The sequence below is a fragment of the Penicillium arizonense genome (assembly GCF_001773325.1).
Source record: "Penicillium arizonense strain CBS 141311 chromosome Unknown PENARI_contig035, whole genome shotgun sequence".
Classification (NCBI taxonomy): Eukaryota; Fungi; Ascomycota; class Eurotiomycetes; order Eurotiales; family Aspergillaceae; genus Penicillium; species Penicillium arizonense.
Window position 1 is genome coordinate 19,694 of NW_019173312.1, and position 12,478 is coordinate 32,171.

General features: G+C 50.5%; 6 protein-coding genes across 6 annotated transcripts; 4 read left to right on the plus strand and 2 right to left on the minus strand.

The window, feature by feature from the left end:
* Window positions 1-54: 54 nt before the first annotated feature.
* PENARI_c035G09820 (shugoshin family protein) lies at window positions 55-2,187 on the minus strand (the record flags this gene model as incomplete). The annotated part of the gene is made up of 4 exons (XM_022636818.1): window positions 55-977; window positions 1,042-1,601; window positions 1,656-2,067; window positions 2,139-2,187. 4 exons carry the CDS (start codon window positions 2,185-2,187, stop codon window positions 55-57), a joined length of 1,944 nt encoding a protein of 647 aa, XP_022483386.1.
* Window positions 2,188-2,474: 287 nt separating this feature from the next.
* Window positions 2,475-2,996, plus strand: PENARI_c035G05034 (DASH complex subunit DAD2; the record flags this gene model as incomplete). Its single annotated transcript, XM_022636783.1, has 3 exons — window positions 2,475-2,706; window positions 2,754-2,813; window positions 2,872-2,996. 3 exons carry the CDS (start codon window positions 2,475-2,477, stop codon window positions 2,994-2,996), a joined length of 417 nt encoding a protein of 138 aa, XP_022483366.1.
* Window positions 2,997-3,920: 924 nt separating this feature from the next.
* PENARI_c035G12163 (uncharacterized protein) lies at window positions 3,921-4,289 on the plus strand (the record flags this gene model as incomplete). Its single annotated transcript, XM_022636834.1, has 1 exon — window positions 3,921-4,289. The coding sequence occupies one exon, from the start codon at window positions 3,921-3,923 to the stop codon at window positions 4,287-4,289; it is 369 nt and encodes a 122-aa protein (XP_022483361.1).
* A 536-nt stretch (window positions 4,290-4,825) lies between these two features.
* On the minus strand, window positions 4,826-6,530 carry PENARI_c035G09570 (cytochrome P450; the record flags this gene model as incomplete). The annotated part of the gene is made up of 4 exons (XM_022636816.1): window positions 4,826-5,136; window positions 5,183-5,301; window positions 5,352-6,109; window positions 6,162-6,530. The coding sequence occupies 4 exons, from the start codon at window positions 6,528-6,530 to the stop codon at window positions 4,826-4,828; spliced, it is 1,557 nt and encodes a 518-aa protein (XP_022483313.1).
* Window positions 6,531-7,918: 1,388 nt separating this feature from the next.
* Window positions 7,919-10,156, plus strand: PENARI_c035G03657 (glycerol-3-phosphate dehydrogenase GUT2; the record flags this gene model as incomplete). Its single annotated transcript, XM_022636774.1, has 3 exons — window positions 7,919-8,349; window positions 8,440-10,028; window positions 10,083-10,156. 3 exons carry the CDS (start codon window positions 7,919-7,921, stop codon window positions 10,154-10,156), a joined length of 2,094 nt encoding a protein of 697 aa, XP_022483372.1.
* Window positions 10,157-10,376: 220 nt separating this feature from the next.
* Window positions 10,377-11,762, plus strand: PENARI_c035G02716 (uncharacterized protein; the record flags this gene model as incomplete). Its single annotated transcript, XM_022636769.1, has 5 exons — window positions 10,377-10,540; window positions 10,592-10,605; window positions 10,656-10,728; window positions 10,776-11,469; window positions 11,520-11,762. 5 exons carry the CDS (start codon window positions 10,377-10,379, stop codon window positions 11,760-11,762), a joined length of 1,188 nt encoding a protein of 395 aa, XP_022483334.1.
* Window positions 11,763-12,478: the final 716 nt, after the last annotated feature.

Sequence of the window (12,478 nt, forward strand, 5' to 3'; positions counted from 1 at the left end):
CTCCAGAAAAAGAGAAAAAAAAAGAAAGAGAAAAGGAAAGGACAACGGCGACCCTCATACCATCATACTTTTTCTTCTTGCCGCGACTCGCTGACCACGCCCTGTTGGACCAGTCGGTCCTACTCCAAATAAGGCCTCGTCCTCTGGAGAATTTCCGAGTTGTCCAGGGGACGGTGGTTCGGTCAGGTCAAGATCATACTGTGCCATGCTTGCGCTCGTACTCTTGGGGTTCGTTGAGTGTCGCCGAGTCTGTCGTCTCGAACTCGAGGTATCTTGCGACACCTGGGCAGAGATATCTGCGATGCTATTCTCAATCTCTTTCTGTAGACCGGAGTTTGGATTTCCGGAATCAACATCGTCTTTCGGAGCCGGCGATACCTTGCGCTTTCGCCGGGACACCATTGCCATTAGTTGCTCAGAAGACCTATCCTGGGAGAAAACATCTGGGTTCTGCTCAACCGAACCAAAATTCGTCGAGAAACGGCCACTGGGTTGTATGTCTTTCTCGTCTTCGCCGTTCAAACTATCCCGACCTGGCTGGAAACTTGACGACCTCCGCGATCCGAGACCAACAGCGTCGATCATTTCCTTAGTTGGACGACGCATCTTGTCTCGTAGATTGGGCTCTGCATAGCTTACTACAGCGCCGCGACGTCGTGAAGGCCGAATTCCTGAGGAATTGTCGGACTCTGCCTCTGCCTTCAAGGCATTGGGGTGAGGTGACAATGCTGGGAGGCTTGGGGCATGTTCTTCCTGTTCGGAGTGGCGACTGGTGCGTTTCTCCTTGTTTGATGAGGCGATGTTGGAAACACGCGGTCTCTGGCTCAAAGACTTTCCTCCGATTTTCTCGACGACCTTGGTCTTGTGAGGCGAGCTTGCGTTCTCATCACCCTTAGTGGATCTTTGTAGAATCTTGGAGTCGCGACCAGAAGATGCCCGAGCCTTTTTCGGGGATCCTAGGTTAGAATTGGAACTCTCTGGTCAACTCGTCAGTGAAAATTCTCATAATAATAAAAGAAACCAAAGAACAGAGGAACATACTCGGTTCAAGGACCTTCCGCTTAGGAGATCCAAGGTTTGATGATCCTTTTGTTATTTCAATATTGGTCTTGACAGGCGACTCAACATGACTCTTGATGGGCGACTGGTCTCGTCGGGTGGGCTCGAACGGATCCATCTGCTTCTTTGGGCTACGAGTCGGTCGCCTGAATTGGAATTCATCATCTTCAATGTCGATGGTCGAGGATAATTGGTCATCTTCTTCGGGGCAGAACTTCCGCTTAGAGCCCGATATTTTGAGGTTTTCTGGGTCGTTGCGCGGGCTTGTAGGCTGATTTGTGTCTGCGGTGGCCATTTCAAGGGCGGCAATCGAAGTCGACTTCTTTTTCTTCTTGCGAGTCTCGAGGGTTGGGGGAAGTACTGGCTCGGGTTCGGGCTCTCCAGGAGAATCATCATCCACTAGGGAATTACAGGTTGTTTCCGGTGGCGAGGGACTTGAATTTTGGCTGCCTGGTTCTTCGTGGTCCTCCATCAAACTGGGCTCTCGCGGCGAATCAAAAATGCTCTGGTCCTCGTGGACCATGTTTTCAAGCTCCTGGGGCCTTAAATAAAGTTAGCAATTGGCCGATAACTAGATTCGAAGGGTAGATGCTTACTCCAAGGTCCGTCGTGGGTAATATTTGTCCTCCACAATGGCGGGGAGTCTTCCATCATCATATCCCAAGCTGTGTTGGTTTCTAAGTCTTGACTCTGCCACTTTTGGCCGATCGGACTGTTCATCCCACATCTTATCCATTTTGCGGGGCAAGGAGCCCAGGTCCGTTGCCAAGCTGCTGAGTTCCGCCAACTTGGCATCTAACTTGGATTTTATATCGTAGATCCCATCGTGGAGCGTTTTTGCTGCCTCCAATCTCTCCGTCTCTTGGGTGAGGTTGATGACCTGTTTGCGAAGCAGTACATTTTCCGACAGTAAATGCGACACCTCAGACTCCAGGCTGCGGATGCGAAGAGATTGCAGAGAGTTAACTCGCGCTATCTCACGATTTTGTCGCACAAATCGACGCTTTACTATAGGCAAAAGAAAAACCATCACGCGTCAATTTATAGCTCAAACGAACAAAGATATGATGCGCACTCACAGACATCGATCGACTCGGCCGGAGCCGCGTAGTCATTCAACCGAGCCATGGTGGAGGCTGAGGACAGCGACCACTGCCTAGAGCCGAAAATTGGAGAAAGCCAATGGCCACGGGGTGAATGTAGAGTGAATAAAAGCCGACTCCTATTCTAATTGGAAGGGTGGGCGATTCCAAAATACCGGAGGTTTACAGAGGAGAAAGTAAACAAACGTTGAATGCCACAGTCGTGTTGATGTTTGCCCGCATCGGGCTTAGTGAGATGACTCAGCATCCACCCTCCAGGGCTCTTGTTGATGGCAGCGGGGCATTACGACCTCAGCAGTGACAACTATCACCATGGCATACCCAAGGCCAACTTCGATACTTCCAGGTGCGCCTGGTGGGTCTTCTCTTCGCCAGCCCGGCTCGCAATCGACCTCTCAACAATCATCGGCGTTGTCGGCCCGCATTGCAGCCAAGAAGGCTGAGCTAGAGAATTTACGCCAGCTGCGCGATCTGAGTGGAACACTGGCGACGCAGATGCAAGCTTTGGAAACCAAGGTCTCCACGCTGAATGACGGCACTGAAGGTTATACCCCCTCTGATTCGGTCGGGATGGCCGCTGATTACTTCTAGCTGTTGCCTACGTCTTATCCAACTGGGATAATGTTTTACGAGCTATTACCCTTGCCTCCAGTAAGCCTAGACTTTTCCACCCAACGTTCTCATCCGTACTGATTTCCGTTATCTGTAGAAAAAGCGAGCGGACTTTACGAGCCCGAGCCGGAGAACAAGAATGTGGACATGCAAACCGAAGCTCGCTTGCCGGCAACGCTGGTTCGCATTCCAGCTGAACCACGTGAGAAAACTGGCGAGTGAATCAGCCCGTGGCCTCTGTCTCACTATCTCCGGACTGAGACCCCGGGGCTGAACCTACTGTGGCTGGGAAATAACAAGCGCGCCATCCCTCTGCCGAGTCGGTAGTTCGCATCACGAGAATTCCACTCTGTGCAATGGGGACTGCTTGAGAATGCAGACAATCTGAACAGCTCAGGCCAAAAAGCTAAAAACAGTCCAAATCCCAAAAGTCCCCGGGTATTGGCGCAGATCTGCGGATTTGAGTGGATTTGAGCATGCGGGATGGCTTGCAAATCATGAGAATCCAGGAGCGAAGAGGAGTTCGCACCATGGCATGCAATAAAGTTGGGTTATCTCGAAATGTCGAACAAATCAGAAGTGAACAGTGGAGTAACCGGGTCTATCTTCCCCTCATTGCGACACTTTGAGACTTGAGAGATAGTTAGAATCAACTGCTATGATTGGTGTGTGTATGCAGAAAGGGGGTCTGAGTCTTTTTTTATCAGAGCAGATGACACCAGACGCTCTGATGCCGTCGATCCGAGAGAATGACGATAATTACCAGTTTGAGGGGCCTGCAGCAGTTTAGAAACTAAAATCCATAACCGTGGGGATATGGGGATACCGGGGCCCTAGGTACTCCTTGGCTGTGAGGCCCATGTACAAGGTACCTCCACTCAGGGTACCTTTCTTTTTTCCTGTAAGCGCCCGAAGCACAGCAATTCCCATACACAACGTGGATCCTCCCCCGCAATGCACTTCGGTACCTACATGTCTACATATTTGCTTCCCATTCCAGTGGCATGATCGCTGTGTGACAGTGGATACTGTTTCTGCTTTATTATCTTCTCTTCTTCTTCGTCTCTCTCCTCTCCTCTCTCCTCTCTTCCTTTTTCTATATTCTCTATATCCCTCTTCTTAGAATCTGTCCCTTCACCCCCAATCATGTCAACTGAGTGGTCCTTGGATTTCTGTCTGGTCTGTGACCGACAGACTCTAGGAGCTCCCTACTGCTCCCAAACATGTCGCTTAGCAGAACTGGACTTGGAATCATCAGATGCAATGTCACGGCGATCAAGCCAGGCATCAACACACTGGGAGACTGGTCCTTCGCAGCCATCTGAAGCAAATCCTCGCGCAAATGCCCTACCCTCTCGAATCCTATCGGCCTCATCATCTCAAACCTCCCTCTCTTCTCTGAAGAGCAATGCATCTACTTCCAACGCGGCCGATCGGCTCCAAGATGAGTTACGGGATTATGCCAGTTGCTTCGACCAAGTCCGTGACCTCAAGCGCCGCTTGACTACCACTTAGTGACATCGAGTCAACTTGAAACTCGCGAATCGAAGCGTGTTTCTCGAGCCCAATGACGATACGGCTCAGCTGCATACAGCTCTCATGCTGCACTCAAACAATAATTTGCATAGGAAAGGCGTCAGTGATGGAAAAGATACATTTCCTGTTGTTTTGGGACCCCGCTCTACTTGGACCTATACCCCTCAATTTGTTAAACCTGTTATATATTATCATTGGAAGGAGTTAGAAGTTGTTTTGGCCTTGGGTTTGAATTACTTATATATGTACCAGATTGCCTATAATCAAGACTGGATGAATGATTTTCAACTTGTTGCATTGATATCTGTAGATCATTCTTGAAGCCCAACTCGTTGGGTATGTCATTCCCTGTCAACGTTCTATGTGGGGGGGACCTTGAGGAATGTGTCCGATGCTAACCATCTCGGAATGCTTGGGCTGCAGCAGATGCGACTGGTACCAAGTGTCCTTCTCAGTTTTGGTGAGTCCGGATTCGGCATCCTGCAGGACGTCTAATAATTCGCCAAGTCATGCCATCACGGTCGAGCAAGAGCCTTTGACAGAGCTTTTTCATCCTTCGGCACGAAACGGACCTTGTATCGTGAAGGAATGGCCACCAAGCTGGTAGGGTCCGAATTGCCACGGACCGGATGGCAATCGGTCTTGTCATGAGGTTCGATGCGGAAGCTGTTGAGGGTTCGAATAAATACCAGGTAGAGTTCGCGATTGGCCAGCAATGACCCTGCGCACATCCGATAGCCCATGCCGTAGGTGAAGAGTGGCGCGTCGGGTTGCTCGAGCCATCGCTCGGGTCGGAATTCACCCGGGTCAGTCCACACATCGGGATCTATGAAGTGGTTAGAAGTGAATTATGGTCTGATCAATTAGCTTACCCATGTTGCATGCCCAAGCATTCAAGAAGAATACTGTGCCCTTAGGAATGACAATTCCATTATAGTTGATGTCCCGGATGGAAGTACGGGGTAGGGCTAATCGCAGAACGGTGAAGAATCTAAAAGTTCCGTCAGTTCAACGTTCCAGGATCTGAACCGTGACACATACCGAAGACACTCCTTGACCAAAGCCGCCACATACGCACACTTCTGATCATCCTCAACAGAGCACATAGGCTCATCTTGACCATACATTTCCTGAATTGCCTTAGCTGCCTTGTCTTGAATGTCAGGGCGCTGGGCCAGCAACCCGAGACTCCATGCGACAAGGGTGGTAACAGTATCAAGTCCCCCGGAAAGCATAGTCAAACTGATCGAGGTAAGTTCCTCGCTGTTGAGCTTAGCCTCCTTGTCGAGGATAACGTTCGCCTGTATGCAAGGCTTATGTGTACCTTTCTCCATCCGATCATTTAAATCCCGATTGAGCGAACTCAAGTATCGATCACGACGCATTCTCATCTCGGCAGCCTTTTTGGAATTGGAGCTGAACGGATTCAGGCGAAGGAGAGGGATATAGTCCTGCAGGTTTCCCGTGGTGCTTCGGAATCGACTAATCTCCTCTTCCACATGGGTGATCTCGTCAAACATATCCTCTTCCTGTGAAGCAATGCGCACGCCCCAGTTCAGAGTCAATGCCAGACTCAAACTCAGACGCTGGATCATGGGCATAGGGTCCACAGGTGTCTTTCCCTTGTTTCCATATCTGTGTAATTCTTCCACAAAGGCCTTGGATTCGACGTCCAAGTGTGGAACGTATGTTTCAACCGAGGGACGGTTGAGAGCCGACGCGGCACCTTTTCTACGTCTCTTGAGTGATTCACTGTAGGGCGAGGTGCCGATAGTGGTTCCAGCGGTGTTGGAGAGGATCTAAGACAGCAACAGTCAGTTCCGAGCCTAGTATATATTGAAAAGCACCAACCTTGTGGAAAGTGTAAAACTCCGGCCGCGAACTCAAAGCCTGCGCATTCTGACCGAAAAGCACCTTGGCCGAGGCCGCCGAGTTAACCACGACAACGGGGATATTCCCCAACATGATCTGATAGACAGCCCCATGAGTCTTCGACCAGATGCGATACTGTTCAGCAGCGTTCGTCCGAATCTGCGACAAATTCCCAATCAACGGAAAGCCCTGGGGACCATTCATGCCCTTGATACGGGCCGATGCACGGATGAATTCATTAAGGACAACATAGAGAATAGGAACGACGATAGCGGCCACAGTCAGCGAGTGCCATGGGTACTCGATCACACGGCCTTGCAGGGTTGACAGGGCAGAAGCTATAGCCATGATAAGATGATATGTGAAATCTACATATTACAGGGTCGAGCATGACTATAAGTAACCAGTGACTTGCAATGGATAAATGGAACATTTCCGTTTAGACATGGTTTCCGCCATATCTCGCCTGCTTTACCCCACATTTCCCCAGCTTTGTCTCTCTCTCTTGGGATGCCGGGTTCCGCACTCGGAAGATTTCCGTCTTAGGGCTACCGAGGTGTTTTTATATATTGTAATCTTGAGACATCTGTTGATTGTTTGATTGATGTTTGCAATCCGTACAGTAACTCTTATATATGTACTCCATGTACATATACATCGTGGGTAGGCGCTATATACTTACATTTGTAATATTTTTCTCCTTTTTTCTGAGCTCAAATTTGAATGTGATTTAAGTGGTGTCATTGTACACCTATCCCTTTGGACAGATACGGAGTACAGTGAGTAGACCCATCGAAAGGGATGAGACAGGGTTGCGATCAGGTGTGCCTCTCCTGGACACTCCAATTCCCTCCATTTTTGCCAATGTTCGTAACGTATCATGCGGCTAGCCTGGGAATAGTACTTAAACATTTGGGATAAGTCCAGACCCTGTTCCTATTTAACACTACCGAAACTAGTGACGATCATACCCACCTGGGCCGCAAGGACAATTTTTATTTTATTTTATTTTATCTAATTTCGATTTTATGGACAGAAAGGAAGAGCCTCATATGTGTATGTACGGAGTAGCCACGGACCGGATTGCGGTGTGCCAAACCTGCAAGGTCCAAGTCATGATGAAATACCGAAGTGAAAACCGGAATCCCTGTGGAGTTATAAGGAGAGCTGGGGGACACAAGTCCCTGTGGATCAGATCCAGATGTTCACACGGGGCCCCTGAGCCAGATGGGTCCTCACTTCCACCCTATGAGTGGCTGATATTCATAGAGCTCGTCAGGTGGCCGTGAAGAGATTGATTTCCGAGATATCAAGCCGCTTTACTCGGCTTCCCGAAAGTGTAAGGACACGTTTCAAGGCACATGTACATGTATATCCCTTGCATTCCGAGAAATCTCTGTTCGGAGTAGAAAACCGGAGGAGGAGGTCACAATTGGTGGGAGAAAAGGGACGTCACTGGGAGCTCCACCGAGATCCTCCAATGGTGAGTTGTGTTGGACCCATGACGCAGAGCTTTGCTGTGCTCGTGACCTTGATGGGACTGGAAGGTGTAGCGATCAGGTATTTGCCAATCTTGACCAGGTTCTCTTTTTTTTACTTCTATTCTCCCCCCTTCAAATATTCCCCTTGTCAACTCCCTCTCTTTCTTACACACCTATCTTCTTTCCCTTTATTTGGGAATTCCATCAATTGCGGAATTGTGTCGCATTGAACCTTCTACATAAAAACCACAGATAATGGCCGCTCGGCATTCGCGCAAGTTGTTGAGACCTCTCCTGTACACATCCGCGGCAGCCGCCGCGGGTGCAGGTGTTCTCTACATTTCCTATCGTCCGCGCAATATTCCCGGTCTCGAAGCTCCCGCCGTTCCGCCTCCCGGCTACCGTGAAGGCAAGCTGGTGCCTCCCAGCTTCCCTCAAATCAAGTCTCGCCTCGAACAGATTGAGGATCTCAAGCGCAGTAACCAGGAAGAAGAATATGACCTGTTGGTCATTGGTGGCGGTGCCACTGGATCCGGTATCGCACTAGACGCCGCCACCCGAGGCCTCAAGGTCGCAGTGGTGGAAAGAGATGATTTCAGTGCCGGAACCAGCAGTAAGAGTACTAAGCTGGTACACGGTGGTGTCCGTTACCTAGAAAAGGCTGTTTGGGAATTGGATTACAACCAGTGAGTTTTTCCGGTTGTTTTTTTTTGTAACGAGCTCGGTCGGTCTTGATCGGCTTTCGTCGTATCCGTGCTGATCGCATTGTGTCACAGATATGCGCTGGTCAAGGAGGCGCTCAGAGAGCGCAAGTATTTCCTGAACACTGCGCCTCATCTGTCATCATGGCTCCCGATCATGGTGCCCGTTCAGAAATGGTGGCAGGCTCCCTATTTCTGGGCTGGTACCAAGGCATACGATTTCCTGGCTGGTTCCGAGGGTATTGAGTCCTCGTACTTCTTGACCAAGAGTAAGGCCATTGATGCCTTCCCCATGCTCAAGCGTGACAATGTTATCGGTGCTATGGTGTACTACGATGGTGCCCACAACGACTCGCGTATGAACGTCTCCCTCGCCATGACCGCTGCGCTGTACGGTACCACCGTGGTGAACCACATGGAGGTTACTGGTCTCACCAAGGATGCTTCCGGAAAGCTATGCGGTGCGCGCATGAAGGATGTGATCACCGAGAAGGATGGTCAGAAGGCCGAGGAGTTCAGTATCCGCGCCAAGGGTATCATCAACGCCACTGGTCCTTTCTCAGACTCCATTCGTAAAATGGATGAGCCCGACGTTAAGGAGATTGTCGCCCCTAGTGCCGGTGTCCACGTCATTCTCCCTGGTTACTACAGCCCCTCGAACATGGGTCTGATCGACCCCTCGACCTCTGATGGACGTGTGATCTTCTTCCTGCCATGGCAGGGCAACACCATCGCCGGTACCACCGACCAGCCCTGTGAAATTGAGACCCAGCCCCAGCCCACCGAGAAGGACATCAACTGGATTCTTTCGGAGATTCGCGGCTACCTGGCCCCCGATATCACTGTGGACCGCAGCGACGTTCTTGCCGCCTGGTCTGGTATCCGTCCCCTGGTGCGCGACCCCAAGGCCAAGAACTCCGAGTCCCTGGTCCGCAACCACTTGGTGACTGTCTCCCAGTCTGGACTTCTGACCTGCGCTGGTGGCAAGTGGACCACATACCGCCAAATGGCCGAGGAGGCCGTGGACGAGGCTATCAATGTTTTCAAGCTGAAGCCCCGTCAACTGACTACCCTCCCCGATATCTCTGGTGTTGGTGGCAGTGGCCTGGTGGCTGACGGTGCCGTTCTCGACGGCAGCTGCCAGACCCACCAGGTGCGCCTGATCGGTGCTCACGGTTTCTCCAAGACTCTCTTCATCAACCTTATCCAGCACTTCGGTCTCGAGACCGACGTGGCTAAGCACCTTACCGAGTCCTACGGTGACCGCTCATGGCAGGTCGCCGCTCTGTCCTCCCCAACTGCTGAACGTTTCCCTGTCCGCGGCCGCCGCCTCTCCCCCTTGTACCCCTTTATTGACGGAGAGGTTCGCTACGCTGTCCGCCATGAGTACGCCCAGACTGCCGTCGATGTGATCGCTCGTCGTACTCGTCTCGCCTTCCTGAACGCCGAGGCTGCCCTTGAGTCTCTTCCCGGCGTGATTGACCTGATGGGTGAGGAGTTGAAGTGGTCCACCGAGCGCAAGGATCTTGAGTGGAAAGATTCCTTGACCTACCTTTCCTCCATGGGTCTGCCCAAGAGCTTCATGGGTCTCTCGCGCCACGATGTCCAGGACGGCCGTGTCAAGCAAGTTGATGACAAGGAGCGCGCTACTTTCTCCCGAGTTGGTAAGTTGCATCCCATACATTCCTACTATAGATAACTGTACTAACTATATCCAGAACCCCCTGCGGACATGATCGAGAGTGATGCTCGCGCGACAACCCCCGCTCCTCCGGCTGTCGTAGCCAAATAGATAATTTGTGGTATATATAGATCGGGCTTTGTATAAATAGAAGCGTTTTGTTTTGTTCCTTTTTGTTCTGGTTGTTCTCCTTCTTCCCATCTTGGCCCGCGGTTGCCCGAATCGAATATATTTCACACGGAAGCTACGACTGCCGTAGTTTCAACTTCCAGCTTCCAGCTTCCAACTTCCATTTCTCTCCCCATGAAGCTTGTATCCCATTCATCCCATCATGGAGCTGCACAATCAGTCTGATCTTAATCCATCTGAATCCGTGCACAAGCTGGATAATTTGCAAAGCGAGGAAGCTATTTTGCCAAAGACAGGGCCGGAGAAAAAGGATCCCTTTGGAGATGAGAGCCAGACTGGTGTGAAGTACAAGACCATGGCTTGGTGGTGAGTGCCTTTCTGATGGCTGACAATGAGAGAAGCTCATTCGTTTCATAGGCAAGCCGGCATGAGTAAGTTGATCAGTCCCGGAGCCTTGGGTGACTTGAACTGACCCTGCCAGTCATGATTGCGGAGACCATATCGCTTGGGGTTCTCTCGCTGCCAAAGGCACTTGCCACACTAGGTCTTGTTCCGTACAGTTCCTCTCCCCAGTTGATAGAGACTGAGCTAACCTGTCTAGGGGCATCCTGACCATCCTCGCTATCGGAGTCATCTCGACATATACCGCATACACCATTGGGCAATTCAAACGCCGTCATATGCAGGTTCACAGCATGGCTGATGCTGGTGATCTCCTGATTGGAAGAGTCGGACGCACGACACTTGACATTGCTCAGCTTGTCTTTTTTATTCTGGTCATGGGGAGCCACGTCCTCACCTTTTCGATCATGATGAATGTCCTCACCGAACATTCTTCCTGTACTGTGATCTTTTCCGTTGTTGGTTTACTAGTATCATTCTTGCTGACCCTTCCACGGCGACTTGAGAAGCTTTCTCACATCTCCTATGTGAGCTTTGTCAGTATCATTGGAGCGGTAGTCACAGGCATGATTGGAGTCGCTCTTGTCAAGACAGGATCTACTCATACCCCAAGCTTTTCGTCCAAGCCCAAAGTGCACGATGCATGCCTTGCTGTTGCAAATGTCATTTTTGCATACGCCGGTCATGTTGCATTCTTCACACTCTTCTCGGAGCTCAAAGAGATCAAAGACTTTCCCAAAGCTCTCGCGCTGCTTCAGTTGAGTGAAATGGTCCTGTACACGGTCTCGGCCATTGTGATATATGTACACGTTGGACCTGCTGTCGCCTCGCCCGCTCTCAATTCTGCAGGGGACTCGTTTCGCAAAATTTCTTATACCATTGCACTTCCTACGGTATGCACATTCCTGAAATCTGTTCGAATTGAGCTGACATTTGACTCAAGATTGTGATTGGGGGCGTGGTAAATGCCCATGTCGCGGTCAAGTTCATATATGTTCGTGCTTTCCGAGGGACCAGCTCGATACACAGTCAGTCATTCATGACACGAGCTGTGTGGGCCATGATCTGTGCGGTGCTTTGGATCTTGTCCTGGATCATTGCCGAGGGGATCCCAGTCTTCAACGATGTACTAGGGCTTGCCGTGTGTACTGCCTATCCACTTTCACGCAAGAGCAACGAGTACTGACGATTCCTACCAGAGCTCCTTGTTTGCTAGTTGGTTTTCTTTCGGCTTACCCGGGCTCTTTTGGCTCTATTTGAATCGCAGCTGTTGGTTCCTGACCTGGAGACAGACTATTCTATTTTGCTTCAACATCTTCCTCGTGTTTCTTGCATTCTTGATTGTGAGTGATTGCCTATGACTGACGAATGAAATAAACTTACGCCACCAGTGCATTATCGGGTTGTATTCGTCCGTTCGGTCTATCTTTCACAACATACGAGAAGGAGTTGCGGGAGGCAGCTTTTCTTGTGCCGACAATTCGCTATACTGAGGACACCCAGGCATGGAAGCGAATTTTGGAGAGGGGGGATTTCGGAACACAGCATTAGCGTTGCAGGTACGAGGAACATACAAAACCAGGCGAACTCTTCAGTATATGAATAAATTAGGTTCTCCTGGTACACAGTTCCACTGCATTCAGACGTAGCCGGCGCGCAACTAGTTTCCCTAGCCGAGACTTGACCGGCGTCTATAACGGCCAAGGCTGTGCGGCAATCCGATATCACCCCAATCCTTGTCCCCTCGGAGCAAAGGTAAGCAATGCCCCCTTTCAGATAAACCTCATTTGGAGAGAAAGAACATAGGCTTTGTGCAATTGTCTTTTTAGGTATGTACAGTAAATTCCGAGTTTCCCCCTGAGAGTTGGAGATATTACATGCGGGTGGTACCGACGCGGCACT